This window comes from Nuphar pumila, chromosome 5, assembly GCF_984573655.1.
Source record: "Nuphar pumila chromosome 5, dmNupPumi1.hap1.1, whole genome shotgun sequence".
Classification (NCBI taxonomy): Eukaryota; Viridiplantae; Streptophyta; class Magnoliopsida; order Nymphaeales; family Nymphaeaceae; genus Nuphar; species Nuphar pumila.
Window position 1 is genome coordinate 9206768 of NC_143253.1, and position 14774 is coordinate 9221541.

At 36.0% G+C, this 14774-nt stretch overlaps 1 protein-coding gene across 1 annotated transcript in view; it reads left to right on the top strand.

The window, feature by feature from the left end:
* Window positions 1-7866, top strand: part of LOC149836702 (PH, RCC1 and FYVE domains-containing protein 1-like) — a 30868-nt gene extending 23002 nt beyond the window's left edge. Inside the window, exons 8-11 of the mRNA XM_090005530.1 lie at window positions 3353-3747; window positions 3838-4237; window positions 4348-4404; window positions 7548-7866. Coding sequence (XP_089861656.1) covers window positions 3353-3747; window positions 3838-3970 — 528 coding nt within the window. The 3' untranslated portion in view covers window positions 3971-4237; window positions 4348-4404; window positions 7548-7866. The remainder of the gene's footprint in view (window positions 1-3352; window positions 3748-3837; window positions 4238-4347; window positions 4405-7547) is intronic.
* Window positions 7867-14774: the final 6908 nt, after the last annotated feature.

Sequence of the window (14774 nt, forward strand, 5' to 3'; positions counted from 1 at the left end):
TTAGAGCCAAACTATAAGTTGATAATCTAAACTGATATAACCGAGGTGCACACAACTCACCCTCACAAACAAACTCTGGTTCAACAATAACAAGGCCAAGAGAAATGATCCATCATATAAATTTCTGTGATGGATACAACAAATGCCATAAGGCAATAAATACTCATGAAAGTCATTTTCCAAATAAGTGAGTTCAAATAATAAGAACCGATTTGAAAAAACAAAGTTTCAAATCAAATCCAATAACAGTAGATGAAAAAATTAGACCGAATATAGTACAATCATATGCACAACAAGATGTCAATTGATGCAATCATAAGCATTATCAATATAAGCAAGCTATATAGAGAGAGAGCTCAATCTAGATTACAATCTACTATGAGACAATCAATGCGAACATTAAAGAGGACCAAAACATATATAGAGATTCTCAAAGAACCATATAGAAAACCAAGTGCATACACAAGTACAACTAATCATGGATACTCACAAAGAAATTAAAAAACTCATGTATATGCAATAATGGAGAAATGGGAAAATATATTAGTTAAAAGAGGTCGGGGTAGGCCTAGGAAGACTTGGATGGAGATGATAGGAAAGGATATGAATGCTTTGAACCTCACCGAGGACATGGCATTCGATAGAAATGATTGGAGGAGAAGGATTCATGTGGAAGACCCAAAATGATTTTCTTTGTTGGTTCATATTGCCGACCCTAATTGTTTTGAGATGAAGGCGTAGTTGTTGTTGTTGTTGTTGTTGTTGTTGTATGTATATACAATAATCCAAATAACTTAAAGTCACATATCTTATATAAAAGACATGCATAGAACAAATTTAAGCATATATGCAAGTGATAGATTTAAGGCACTAAGAGCACGGTATAAAAATTTATATTTTATAAATAACAAGTATGCAATGAATCAAGAGTCCTTAATAAAAAACATACATATCCACCAAAGATCTAAGTGAACAAACACATCTATCAATAATAGATAAGTACTAAAATGAACCATGAGAGAAACACTTATAACACTCACAAAGGGAAAACACAAAGAAGTTTATCATGATTCTCAACCTAATATTTTATTAAAAACTAAGTGTGCAATATAAACATAATATTTAAATCTCATGCAAAACATGTAGATACTGTTCATTAAAGAGCCATGAGATTAAGAAAATAATATAATCATAAGGACCACAAAAAAGACTAACAAGAGAAAAACCCATTATCATAACTATTGTCCCACAAAAGGACTATAAAAGACATTTATTAAAAAGTGAATGACTTCCCATATGAAATTATGCTCAATACCTTATGCATGAATAAACAATCTTATTCATCATATAAGGCAATCATAAGTGCATAAGGATTAAATATCAATATAAAAATAATTTTTTCATAAGCTCGATCATAATTTGTAATACTTCATATCTTACGTTTAATACACCAAGAGTAAAAAGAAAATTTAAAAACAAGTTTAAGCAAAATTTGATCATACTTATGAAATACACACTACCATTATTTTAAAATATATGATAATTTTTCAAGAAAAAACAAAACAAAGTTCAATAATAGAACAAAAGCCAACAAATGCTCAAGCATACAAAATTGTATACATATATATCAAATAAAGCAAGTTTTTGAAAAATTAAGATTCAAACATGATTTCAAAACATACATATATCTAATTTCACAAGATTAAAAAAATAAACCTTATACGAACAAGTCCAACAATAAAAAAACATTCAAAGTTTTTTTTTGTTTTAACAAAAAAAAATGCAAACATATATATATATATATATAAAGATTAAAGAAAAAAAGTGTTTTCTCATGCATAATGCATGAGAAGGTAGCACAAAAAATATTTAAAGATATAAGATACATACTGGGTCTAATTTTTCCTTGAATCCAAGCCACACCACGTTCATGAATCCTTCATAAAGCACAAACTTGAACCGAGGAATTCCAAGACCCAAAAGAAGCAAAATGACAAGAAGAAATTCTTGGCTCTGATACCTTGTAATGAAATAGTAGAAAATACAAAAACAATGCCACTAAGGGCTTTACAAGATCATGATCACAAAAGTGCATAAGCACAAACCAATGTTACTAAGGGCTTACAAGATCACAATCACAATGTGTACAAGCACAAGTCCATTATAAGACAAAACAATAGCCAACAAGGGGCAAAAACACAAGCACTAAGTGTATATAAAACATTAAGGAACTAAGTAGAAAAATAGAAAATATAAAAAATATTCATCTTTATTGAGCATAAATGCTTAAGAGAAGCATTGGTTACATGAGGAGTTCAACCCCTATTTATACACTAAGGGAGACATTGGGGTCTATTGGGGAGCTCTCAATAGAGTCGTTGGGAGCTCTCAACGGTCACAAATGTGACCGTTGGGGAGCCCCCACGACTCTATGGTCTTTTGACTATATAGCCCATGCTCTTTACAAAAAAAACATTAAATAAAATGATAAAAAAAATTAACCAAGAGAAAAGACTATTCCTAATGAACTGTACTATTACACAAGTAAAATGAATGACGAAAACATGCCTAGAGGGTATTTACTTATAATATATATATATATATATATATACAACTTAACAGTCTGCACTAATATTCCAAGGTAATCTGATGTTATCCTGCTGCAAAACAATGGTATCCTCTATCATCTACAGAAGAACTAAGGATTTGTTTTGAGAGGAGATAATTAGGTGAAATTGATGGAAATGAGTTGGAGGGAAACAGGGGGAAATGTAATGTAGAAGGAATTCAAAGAATTCTTCTTGTTTGGCCATAATTGGCTGGAATCCTTCCCGGAGAAGGACTTCGCAATTATCTCCTATTCACTAAGGCTTCCTATTTTTACAAATCCACCAATACCTTTGTCCCGATCAAACGTAAAGTCGTTTTGGGAAGTTTTGATTCCCAGATATTATTTTGATTTCCTGCAGTTGCTCTCTGGTTCCTACCTCCCAAACAATCCCTAAAGTTAAATGGTTCAACTAGAGCCGATGAATTTGCAGGACCTAAACCAGTTTGAATTGTAGGATCTGTTGGGTCGAATATCTTCCCATTCGACTAGGCCCAGGTGTCTTTATATTAAACTCTATCCTGTTATAGACTGGGGCCTGATGATGAGGTTGTTGTTGTTGTTGATGATGATGATGACAAACAATGAAGGTCACGTTACATTTGTGTATCTGTTTTTCAGTTATGCACCACTATACCATTTTAATGACTGTCCATTCTTTTCTTTTCTTGAACAAAAACTGGGCATGCTGTATTTTGTTTAAAAGATGTGGAGCCGACATGTTCATTACTGGATTTTGGACAGTTGAAGGACATGGCTGAAAGGCTGCCTGTAGGAGCTGCAAAGAACAGCAAATTAACTGTGCCTGGTTTATGCACCAGTAATGGCAGTCCTACTCCATCTGATACTTCCATTATGCAAGTTGAAGAACTGAGCAGCCTAACAGCTAGCTGTGATGCTGATCCAAATGGCAATAATGCAAGTAAGCAGCCAGTTGCTGATGGTCAATCTCATAGTAGCATCAAGAGTGTGAATCACAATAGATCGAGCAATGCAGAAGCTGCCTTGAGGAATGGTAGCAAATCAACTGAAAGCCATGAACATGAATGTGAATGGGTTGAGCAAGATGAGCCAGGGGTATATATCACTCTCACTTCCTTGCCTGGGGGTGGTAGGGATCTCAAACGAGTTCGCTTCAGGTACATCTGGAATCATTAACTATCTTTGTCGGAGTTAAACTGTAGGTTATTTGATTGAGAAACATACCTTAATGCAAAATGTGAATGCAGTCGGAAGCGATTTAGTGAGAGGCAAGCTGAACAATGGTGGACTGAGAACCGGGCAAGGGTATATGAACAGTACAATGTGCGTATGGTAGATAAGTCCGGCATTGGTGTTGGCCATGATGATGCCTCTCATTAACATTATTGTAATCTGGGTGGTTTATTTGAATTGAAGCCTCCAGTATGGTTGCTCAATCTTCTTGTTGGATGTCCTTCTCCCATCTTCTATACAATGGGCAGCACAGAGAGAGAGAGAGAGAGAGAGAGAGAGAGAGAGAGAGAGAGAGAGAGAGTTTCATTTTCCAGGTGTGGAGTAAATAGTGGGGCTGGTCTAGGATATAAACTTTTAGCAGGGGCCGGATTACAGTGTTGCAGTCGTGTAATTGATGAGCAGTTGTGTCCTGAGGTAATATGTGTTCTATTCTGCTCTCTCATTGGTCTATCCATTTTATTTGGTTGTATACAAGAAATCTCTATATTTTTGTTGCACTAAATCTAGTCTTTTTCGTGATTCAGGAGTGGGATTATCATCTGAATTTTATTGTTGGGTTGCCCACGTACTTCCATGTACAGGTACGTTTCATCTATTTTCCCAAGGGTATTTGCAATTTTTTCTGCATGTAATTGTTTTCACCTTCATATATTCTTCTTAAGCTAATCAGTCCTAGTTGATGACTGCATTCTTCAGTTAATTGTAAACTCTGTAGAAACTTTATTTCCTTTCTAGTTTCTAGTTTGATAATCTCTCCCAGATGTAACAATCTTGATCTGTATCATTCCATTCTTTGTAGCAATTTTTCATATATGTATGCATTTGTGAAAAATTATTGGCTAGTATGCAATTTATTGGTATGAAACATGTTTTGGATAATTTGACTGCAATGTGTGAGAAGGCTTTCAATAGAATAAAAAGTAATGGTTTATAATAAACTAAAATTACACATTTTTTTTATGTTGAAACAACTCAATGCAAAATGCTTTTCTTTAGTTAATGATCTTAATGATCCATTCTGGACGTATATACAGCTCAAAATGAGCAGATGAAATTTGCACCTATGACTTATATATATATATATATACATACACACGTGTGTGTGTGTGGTGGTTCTGTACTATGATACCATATGGTGGTACTCACTTTTGATTCCTTAGGTCTAGCCACCAAATGGTAAATCTAAATATACACATGTTAAAAGGTTTTATCATGTTTTATACACCATAAGATTCTATTTTTGAGATGGTGAAAACCAATGACTCATAATTCATTAAAATAAGGGTGGTTTAAAAATGGTATAAAACATCATATTTGAGTCAACTTTAACACATTAAAATGATAAACATGATCCAATGGTTAGATTTTGCTTTTGGAGCTTAGGTCTATGTAAAATAAGTGTGTACCATATATATATATATATATGTGTGTGTGTGTGTACAACATCCATGCTATTAGATTTTTGGGTTTTTTTCAAAATTCTGACCGTACAAATGTGATTTATATGCTTGTTTGTATAGGAATCAGTTCTTGAAGCATTTGACTCCGATGCATGGTAGGTTTTTACAAGGCTTCAAAAATCAACAGCCTATGATTTTAATCAAATTTTGAGGCTCTAAGTACCATTTTTTTCATCCAAATACATGATCCAAGTGTCGATTTCTACTAAATCAATCATGCTGAACACGTCTATGGGGTTGGAATTGCGAAAAAAAACACCGATAATCCAATAGCATGTTTCATTTAGCACAATGTCATCATTGTATCATATATATATATATATATATATATATATATATATATATATATATATATATATATATATATATATATATATATATATATATATATATGAAAATGGAGATTGTGCTGCCCCTTATTTTGTTTGGTCACATTAGGACACTCCAAAAATCATAGTTTTAGGTGTTTTATGCTAGATCTGAACCGTTAGATGTGTTTAACATTGCTTATTTATTAAGAACAAAGTTTTGTGTCAAATTGATTTGATGTAAAAATGTAAATATTTTATCATCAAATTTTAGTACAATATCAACCATTGATTTTTATTGATTTAGAGAAGGCATACGATAGAGTACCTAGGGACGTTCTCTGGTGGACAATGATGAAGAAAGGTGTTTCTCTCAAGTACATTAGTATAATTAAAGATATGTATGAAGGAGTAGTAACCAATGTCCGCACTTGTGGAGGGGTGACAACCAATTTTCCGATAACGGTTGGGTTACATCAAGGATCTGCTTTAAGCCCTTTCCTATTTGCGATAGTGATGGATGAGCTTACGAGATCAATTCAAGAAAATGTACCGTGGTGTATGTTGTTTGCTGATGATATTGTTTTGATTGATGAGTCTAGAGCTGGGGTTAATGCTAAGTTAGAATTATGGAGACAGACATTGGAAGCTAGAGGTTTTAAGTTGAGTAAGAGTAAGACTGAATATATGGAATGTCGGTTTAGTAAGCAACGAAGTAGTGATGGGAGTGTAGTGAAGCTTGGTGAGCAAGATATACCGGTGAATGACTATTTCAAATATTTGGGATCCATCATTCAAAAGTATGGAGAAATTGATGGAGATGTAAATCATAGGATAAAGGTTGGGTGGATGAAATGAAAAAGTGCTACTGGAGTGCTGTGCGATCGTAGAATGCCATTGCGGTTGAAGGGAAAGTTTTATAGGACGACTATTAGACCCGCTTTACTATATGGTACGGAATGTTGGGCTGCCAAGAGACATCATATTCAAAAAATGAGTGTAGCTGAGATGCGGATGCTTAGATGGATGTGTGGAAATACAATAAAAGATAAGATTCGGAACGAAGAGATACGTAAGAAGGTAGGTGTTGCACCCATTGAAAATAAGATGCGAGAGAATCGTTTACGGTGGTTTGGACATATTCGGCGAAGGCCTAATGATGCTCCAGTCAGAAGGTTGGAGAAATGGGAAAATATATTAGTTAAAAGAGGTCGGGGTAGGCCTAGGAAGACTTGGATGGAGATGATAGGAAAGGATATGAATGCTTTGAACCTCACTGAGGACATGGCGTTGGATAGAAATGATTGGAGGAAAAGGATTCATGTGGAAGACCCAAAATGAATTTCTTTTTTGGTTCATATCGCTGACCCCAATTGTTTTGGGATGAAGGCGTAGTTGTTGTTGTTGTTGTTGTTGTTGTTGTATCAACCATTGATTTTTGTTACCTCTTTAAAATACACATCTGAGCATAAAGATGCTTAATAACCAAAAGTAGTATGGTTCACATATAGCATAAAACACATAAAACTGTGATTTTTTGGAGTCCTAATGTGACTTAATGAAAAGGGGGGCAGCACAATCCCCACTCTCTCTCTCTATATATATATATATATATATGTGTGTGTGTGTGTGTGTGTTGAAGGTCTCTCTTTTTTTTTTGCCTGTTTTGGATATCAAACTTGTTGCGCTGCTCATTCTTGGAGCGGTTGATCTTATCTTGATTAATCAACAAGCAAGGCAAAAGCAAGCTAATGTGAGGATCTATTAGTTTTTTTCTTTTTCCGCCTGTTTTGGATATCAAATATGTTGCACTGCTTGTTCTTGGTACGATTGGTCTAATGTTGATTAATTTTGGTTAAGACTCTTGACATAACATTTGCGTGTTAAAAATTGACTGTGCTTCCTTCTTTAGACTCTTTAATCTCCACGGGGTTGTCCTTGACTGGTTCAATTTAGGTCCTGAATCCATCGCAAATGCAACAGGAGAACTGTGAAGCTCTGTGGTAATTGCAACTCATCACCAGATAAGCATCCAGGAATTATTTGTGACCTCAATGAGTTGGAGCACACCCGTCACTCCCGCCAAAATACTATAGGTCCTGGATTGGAATCTGCTAAGCATTGTGATCTTTCTTGTTCCTGTGCATTTGTTTTCCTACCGATATCAAAGAGAACATGTAAGGTCATCATCTGCTTGACAAGCATCAACAAGAAATCTTGAGAGAAGCCATAGTGGTTGCCTTTGAATTATTTGAAAGATGATGAGCAACGAAAACTGTTGTATGCTCTAGTTCCCTTTTCGTAGATCCAAGGTTCATTCTAGGACCCTACACCGCGATTGTTGGGTTCCGGGGTCGAATGAGATAGCTGGATGGTAAGGTCACACTATCATAAGTGAGAGGTTTCAGGTTCCCTCAGGCCCCGTTTGATACACGGGAAAAATCTTCTCCCGTACCCTCCTCAGGGACAACGTCTCAAACGTGGGTTCCAGACAAAACCCATCCAACGGGACTGTTTTCTCCCAAAATCATAGGATGCAAAAGTCGGACCCCTGGGAGCCTACTTTTGCATTCCGAACGAATTTCCTTGGATGCATTTCGAGAAAACTCCATCAGGTGTACTTTTGTTCATGGAATCGAACGCACCCTCAGTTTGCCTATCAAGAAAGGGAAAAAGAATTGATCAGTTCCCATGTCTCTTCTGAGAGATTAGCATGAGTGTCCTTGAACCAATGTCACAACTGGCCGTATCAGAATTTTATTACCAAGGGAAAATTTTGCAAACAAATTAAAACTTTGTTTTAAATATTTTTTTCTCACAAGGTGAATCAAGGGGCTCCTGGGGCGTAGCTTCCCTATATAGAGGTTTTCATTTTTTAAAATCTTGAGACATATCTTCCAAAAGTAATGTACAGCTTTGCTTTTGTCGTGCCAGGGTATGTATGTGTGTGGAGTGAGGCTCTGCGTAGGTTCTGCCATGCATTTGAAATTTTACTAATAGGCGCTTGAGTTAACAAAATAATTCTCAAACAGGTGCTTGAACCAACTCTGGGACTCAAACCTTTATTAGATTAGATTAAAAGATGGATTTATCCTTATATTATGTAAAAAGATACCTCTCCCATCTACTTGAAGCCATGCCGGAACCGTCATTGATCCCCGTTCGGTTCTCTCTCTCATATACACTGTTTTATAATGGAGATCTGAATCAATGTCAAAAGGACCAAAATTTTTGCATATGATCAGTTTCCACCCTAATGGTTCTCTGTAATAGACTAAATCTCTATGTCCACCCATCTCAGTTGGGTTTCTTCAATGAAAGAGACACCATTACGCCAATGACCCACCTCTCCATCTTGATCACAGCCTGTAACTCCCACGATAATCTCAAACTCAAAACCCTCAACCAGATAAATACCAAAACTCTACCATCCAACCTTTGAAACCCCTTTTTATTCCAAGCCCAGCTCCGAAAAGATCACCAAAACAACCATCAACAAATTAATTTTAAAGGCTAGCCTCTTCAAATTGGAGAAGTATGGGGTTGAGATGCTTGTTTTGAATGATTTTGGGTATTGGGTACAGGGTTTAGGTGTTTGCCATGGCAGCTCTCAATTTCCACTTCGTAGATGTGCTTCAAATTAAATGTCCACTTTGCAATTGGTAAAGAACTCGGCCAATCTTCTTATGGTGGCCAAGAGAATTACAAAACCCTCGAAATTAGGGTGTACTCAAGTTGAAATAGGGTTGAGAGAGAGAGAGAGAGAGAGAGAGAGAGAGAGAGAGAGAGAGCCGAAACCGGATTTCAACATAGCTACATAAAGGGTCAACAGAGTTGAACCCAAAGAGAACAAAAGCAGAACAACAAAAATAAACAGAAACAAGCCGGAGCAAAACAAACAAAAAACAAGCAGCTCATGTAGGAGCCGCAAAACCAATAATGTCCGTCAGAACACCAGCAAGAGGAAAAGTAAGATCAGGAAGATGAATACGCAGAATCGCGTAAACGTCCACTAGGATTTTTTGCGCAAGAAGATTAATGTGAATCGAAGATTCCCGAAAAACAGCATCATTGCGCGCCATCCAAACTAACCACCAAATAGGGTTGAGAGAGAGAGAGAGTTGTGACCTGAAGGTGAGACACAGCTTCGATGGTGGGGCTTGAGACAAGAACGGAGGGCAACAGAGGATGAATGAGGGTTACATGTTTTTCAATGTTACAGAATGGTAGACGAGTCTTTTAACCTGAACTAACTAGGTTCTGACAATAGTTAAAGCCTAGGGTTAGTCCAAGCGGCTGTTTGTGATTTTTTTGTTAACCTAAATGCCCATTTGTAAAATCTCAAAGGTCAGGCGGGTATTTGTAAATTATTCAAAAAGAATTATGGGTCAGGCTGTGGGGCCTTAATCGGACCGAGCCAGGCCGGCCCCATTGGCGACCCCTACTTGGCTTTACTCTCACATATGCCAAAGTGAGACGCACAGTTCCCAAGGGATGTTAAAACTGAATATGATGGAAGATCAATTATACAAAATGTGTGCGTATCACCGTCAATGCTTGCTCTGTGCCATTCATTCATTAGATGAACGGCATCCCGAATACCACAGATGGATTCTAACTTGCACTAACAATTTATATTTTTTTCTCCAGCGGAACAGATAAAACCTGGGGTGAGGCCCCATGACCACCTTGACTTACGTGGCCCACTGAAAGCTATGCACATCCGTCCAACATTGGGGTTTGATCCTGTGCCTTTATCTATGCACCTTTACAATCTCACCCCCCACTGGCCACGTGGGTGACCCCTATTCTAGCGAACAAATTTAAAAGAAAAAAATGACAAGACAGGCATGATGCTAGTCGCCCATCACTAGGTACCAAAGTGGAATGCCATCACACGGAGGCATTTGTAATCACTATATATATATTAGTGCGAATGTAAGTAGAACATGAACGAGTTGAAACAAGCATTTGCTCGTGTCTTACTGAATGTAACCTTACAAATATGATTTACGGGTATGTGCAGGATTTTTGGTGATTAAAAAATCAATGGCAGCAACTGCACCACATTTTCAAAGTTTGGTGGTGACTAGCACAATAGCAAGAAAAACAAAAGAAACAAAACAAAACAAAAGGCTCAACATAACAGGTAGGTAAATCACCCAACACTTGACAAACATGTTCTACTGCCAACATCAACTCACAATTACCAGTGACAGTGGATGCTGCAAAGAGTCACCAATAATACCCACAAGGCCTATAAATCCTTACAAACAACTTCAACAACCAATCATCACATCACGAGCATACATGTTTAACAACACAATTATTAAAGCATTTACATGTTTTTATATTTTCGATTTGGTAAATACTTCATCCATTTTTTCATTTCTTCTTTACGAAGCTAACACACACACACTAGGTGCATTCTATCAGCTTTCCACATCTTCAATTCAGCCTGATGTTGAATCTTCTCCACGTTCAACTCCCTTTGAGGTTGTAATATATTTTCTTTTGCTTGATCTAATTCTAGTTCCAAACATCTCACTTTATCAGCAGCCCTACAAACTCATTCAATTTTACCAGAACCACACCGTTCATTTAATTCTTGAACTCTTTTACCTTTATCAACCTTCAAAGAACATTCATTGTCAATATTTGGAGAATGACATTGTTCATTTGAATACCATTTGAAAAAATTGCATCCACCGTTTTTCTGAAATATAAGAAAATTACACGATTACATGTAACACAAGTGATGCATTGATAAAATTAACTAAAAAAATAATACATTACATTACCCACTGAGGATAGTCATGTAACTGTCTTATAATTTTTTTGTGTCATTGATGTAAACACAACACATTCCATTTATTGCTCACATTTGCAAAAAAGGTAGAACTTGCGAACCCATTTCTCTATAAACAAAAAAAGAAGGGATGGGGAAACAAACATTAAGAGGCGCATGAAAGTCTTTGTCGTTGCCTTGCTGATATATCTAGACTACAAGGTTTGCTTTATTTGGTTAACTTTGAAATTTGCTTTAGAATCAGTTCAATTTGATTGTTCCATGAGGCCTATATATGTCTGCTCAAGCAATTACAGGATGCTGTTCTTCCTCGTCCATTGGAAGAGGTAATCTTGAAAAGTTATTTTGAAGTTCAAGTCTTGATCCTTTGTTTCTTCCTCAAATTGTCTTGTTGTGATTCATGAGAAGAACTGAGAAATAAAGAAGAATGCTTCATCTTCTGGTCTGTCACATAATAGAGAAAGAGTTGGGGCAATAAATGAAAGATTTATTCTCAGATTTTAGTTGTTGGGATGAACATATAATTAGGCCTTTTCAATTGTAAATGTTGCCATTTTTTCTCCCCACTGAGAGATATCACTCTATTTTGTGCATTACCTTCATGCTGAATTTCAGATAGCACAAGTTCATCGGGCATGCCTAAAGGATATGAAATGAGCAGTTGTCAAGATTGAACACAAGGACATCTATGTTACAGGGATTGCTGACCAGGTGCCGCACCCACGTCAATGCAACACTACGAGGGTGTGCGTGAGGGTGCGGCACCTGGTGCGGTCAACCCGATATGTAAAAAAAAAAGAAAACCTCATCGAGGGAGGCTCGCCTGAAGAAGAAGAAGAAGACAACGAGGAAAGAGAGAGGCGAGAGGGAGCCTACGGCGGAGGGAGAAGGCAAGTGAGCAGCGTGGAGAGGGTTTCTAGAATAGAAACCCTACCCTGCATGCTTATTTAAAGCACGCAAAGTATGTTTTATTGGGTTTGGATCCAGGTCGGATCCGAATCCAACCCGAGTCCAATTTTTTTTTGCTGGACCCCCACACCCATGTTTTTTTAAAGTGCCGCATCCCCGCAGCCGTACCCATGTGACATAGAAGGGCATCAAGGCAGTCATACTAGAGGTTCTTATGTTTTCGCGTTATTGATGTGAACTAAGTCTAGTGCATAGGCATTATATAATTAGTTCATTTATGTGTAGGATTTAAAAATGCAAAGGCAATAGTTGGCTGGATTGTATGATTTTAATCCATTGTTAGATGAGTGGTACGAGAAAGCACCCAAAGAGCTTGACTTTAATCATGATGCTGGTGAGTGCCGATTTTAGATTCCTCAGTCTTAACTTTCAAATGCAAAATTGACCATTTAAACATCAACTCAAAATTGTGATGGTTCACAAATTAGCCACATAACCTTGAGCTTGAAAAGATTGAGTGTTTCTCTAGCTTGTTTTGATGAATAATGCTTGCATATTTAACTTGCATATATGCAATAACAGATAACGCAAGAACACTGTCCAAAAAGCTTGGTTGCAAGAGCATGCCTTCTAGTTTTGTTGATCTTGTCAATGTATTAATTCCAGAACTTATACTTGTAATATTTTATGGTTCAAAAGTTTATTTATGTTGTGTTCCACTCTTCTTGTTACAATCAACTGAAAAGGTACTAATCCTAGAGTTTATGGATGGGATTCCGCTAAATGACCATTAGTCTTTGGAGGCATTAGGAGATGATAAACAAAAAATTGTTGAAGAAATCACCTGTGCTGTGCTTATGCAGGTTTCTAAAAAATACATGTCAACATATACAAGTACATCAATGACAAGACCCTCAAATTTCCCATCACTTCTGCACACCATGATAATCTCCAATAAATTTTTTAAGTTCATCAACGCTCAAATATCGATGTAAGTCAGTTAAAACCTCTGTCAGCTCATTAGGCGAACCACTTGAAGTAGGCTTTGCATCTCTTACTTTCTCACTTTGTGCACTTATGTCCACAAATCCAGCTTTTGCAGCTGACAACTAAAATTCTAAATATTTAATGCATTTAATAGACCTTGCATTCTAAACCTGGTTCATTTCTTAGTCAAGCGTTCATTCATTGACCTCTATGATATACCAAAAATGAGTTACAAATTAGACTGGGTGTTTTTTGAAATTCTGACCATACAGGTGATATATATGCTTGTTTTTATAGGAATCACTTTTTGGTGCATTTGATTTGGATGCATGGATAGGTTTTTATAAGGTTTAAAAAATCAACAGCTTACAATTTTCATAAATTTTAGAAGTTCCAAATACCGTTTTTTTCTTCCAAAATGCATGATCCAATTGTCAATTTCTAGTAAATCAATCTATGATGAACACATGTATGGGGTGAGAATTTTGAAAAAAACACCAAAAATCCAATGACATATTTCATTTAGCACCGTGTCTATTTTGTATGTTTTCATTTCCCTATATATATCATAAAATATATGAAAGAAGAAGCAAGGGCACTGAGTGCAAAAATTTGAGTGTGTTACTTTTTTTTCAATGTCATTTATACTATACGTTTGAGAATGTAATTAAAAATTTGTTTTAGGCATTTGTATTTTGCTTTCATTTAAAAGAAGTGTTACTTACGTGGCATTTCCATAAAATTTTGAGAATCTAAATAGTTACCAACTTACCATTTACCAACATTAGTAGGCTCTGTCTAAACATTTACCTTTTACAATTAGGTAACTTTCTATTTCTTTTTTCACACCTCTCTCTCTCTCTCTCTCTCTCTATATATATATATATATATATTCATATTTATCTTAGAAAGTTACCCTCCAATTGGGTAACTGTTCTATAAGACCATGCCCCTGCCAGTTTTGGAAACCAATTTTTAGCAATTAGCAGATTATTAATAAGCAATTACCACAAGCATAAAAACATGAATGGATTAGAAAGTTTTCTTTGTCAAAAGAGAATCCTTTAGCTAATGGTATGTCCCATGCAAATGCAATACGGACTACATTATGGAACCTTTGTCTCATGCGCACAAACTTGAAGGGTATCAAACTGGTTAGGCTTGCTAATAGCACGAAAGAAGTTTATTGTAGTTTAATATCGTCCAAGCACCTAGGGATGTAATGCATTCAGATTTTGAGTTGGGGTTGTCTCAGAAATTCATTCATTGATGGTGAAAATGCAATTTGACAAAGGGCTAATGAAAATGTCATTCATTCATTTTCTTATCAGTGCCCGTCCCATGGACGGACGGGCCGATATATATATATATATATATATATATATATATATATATATATATATATATATATATATATATATATATATATATATATATATATATATATATATATATATATAGAGAGAGAGAGAGAGAGA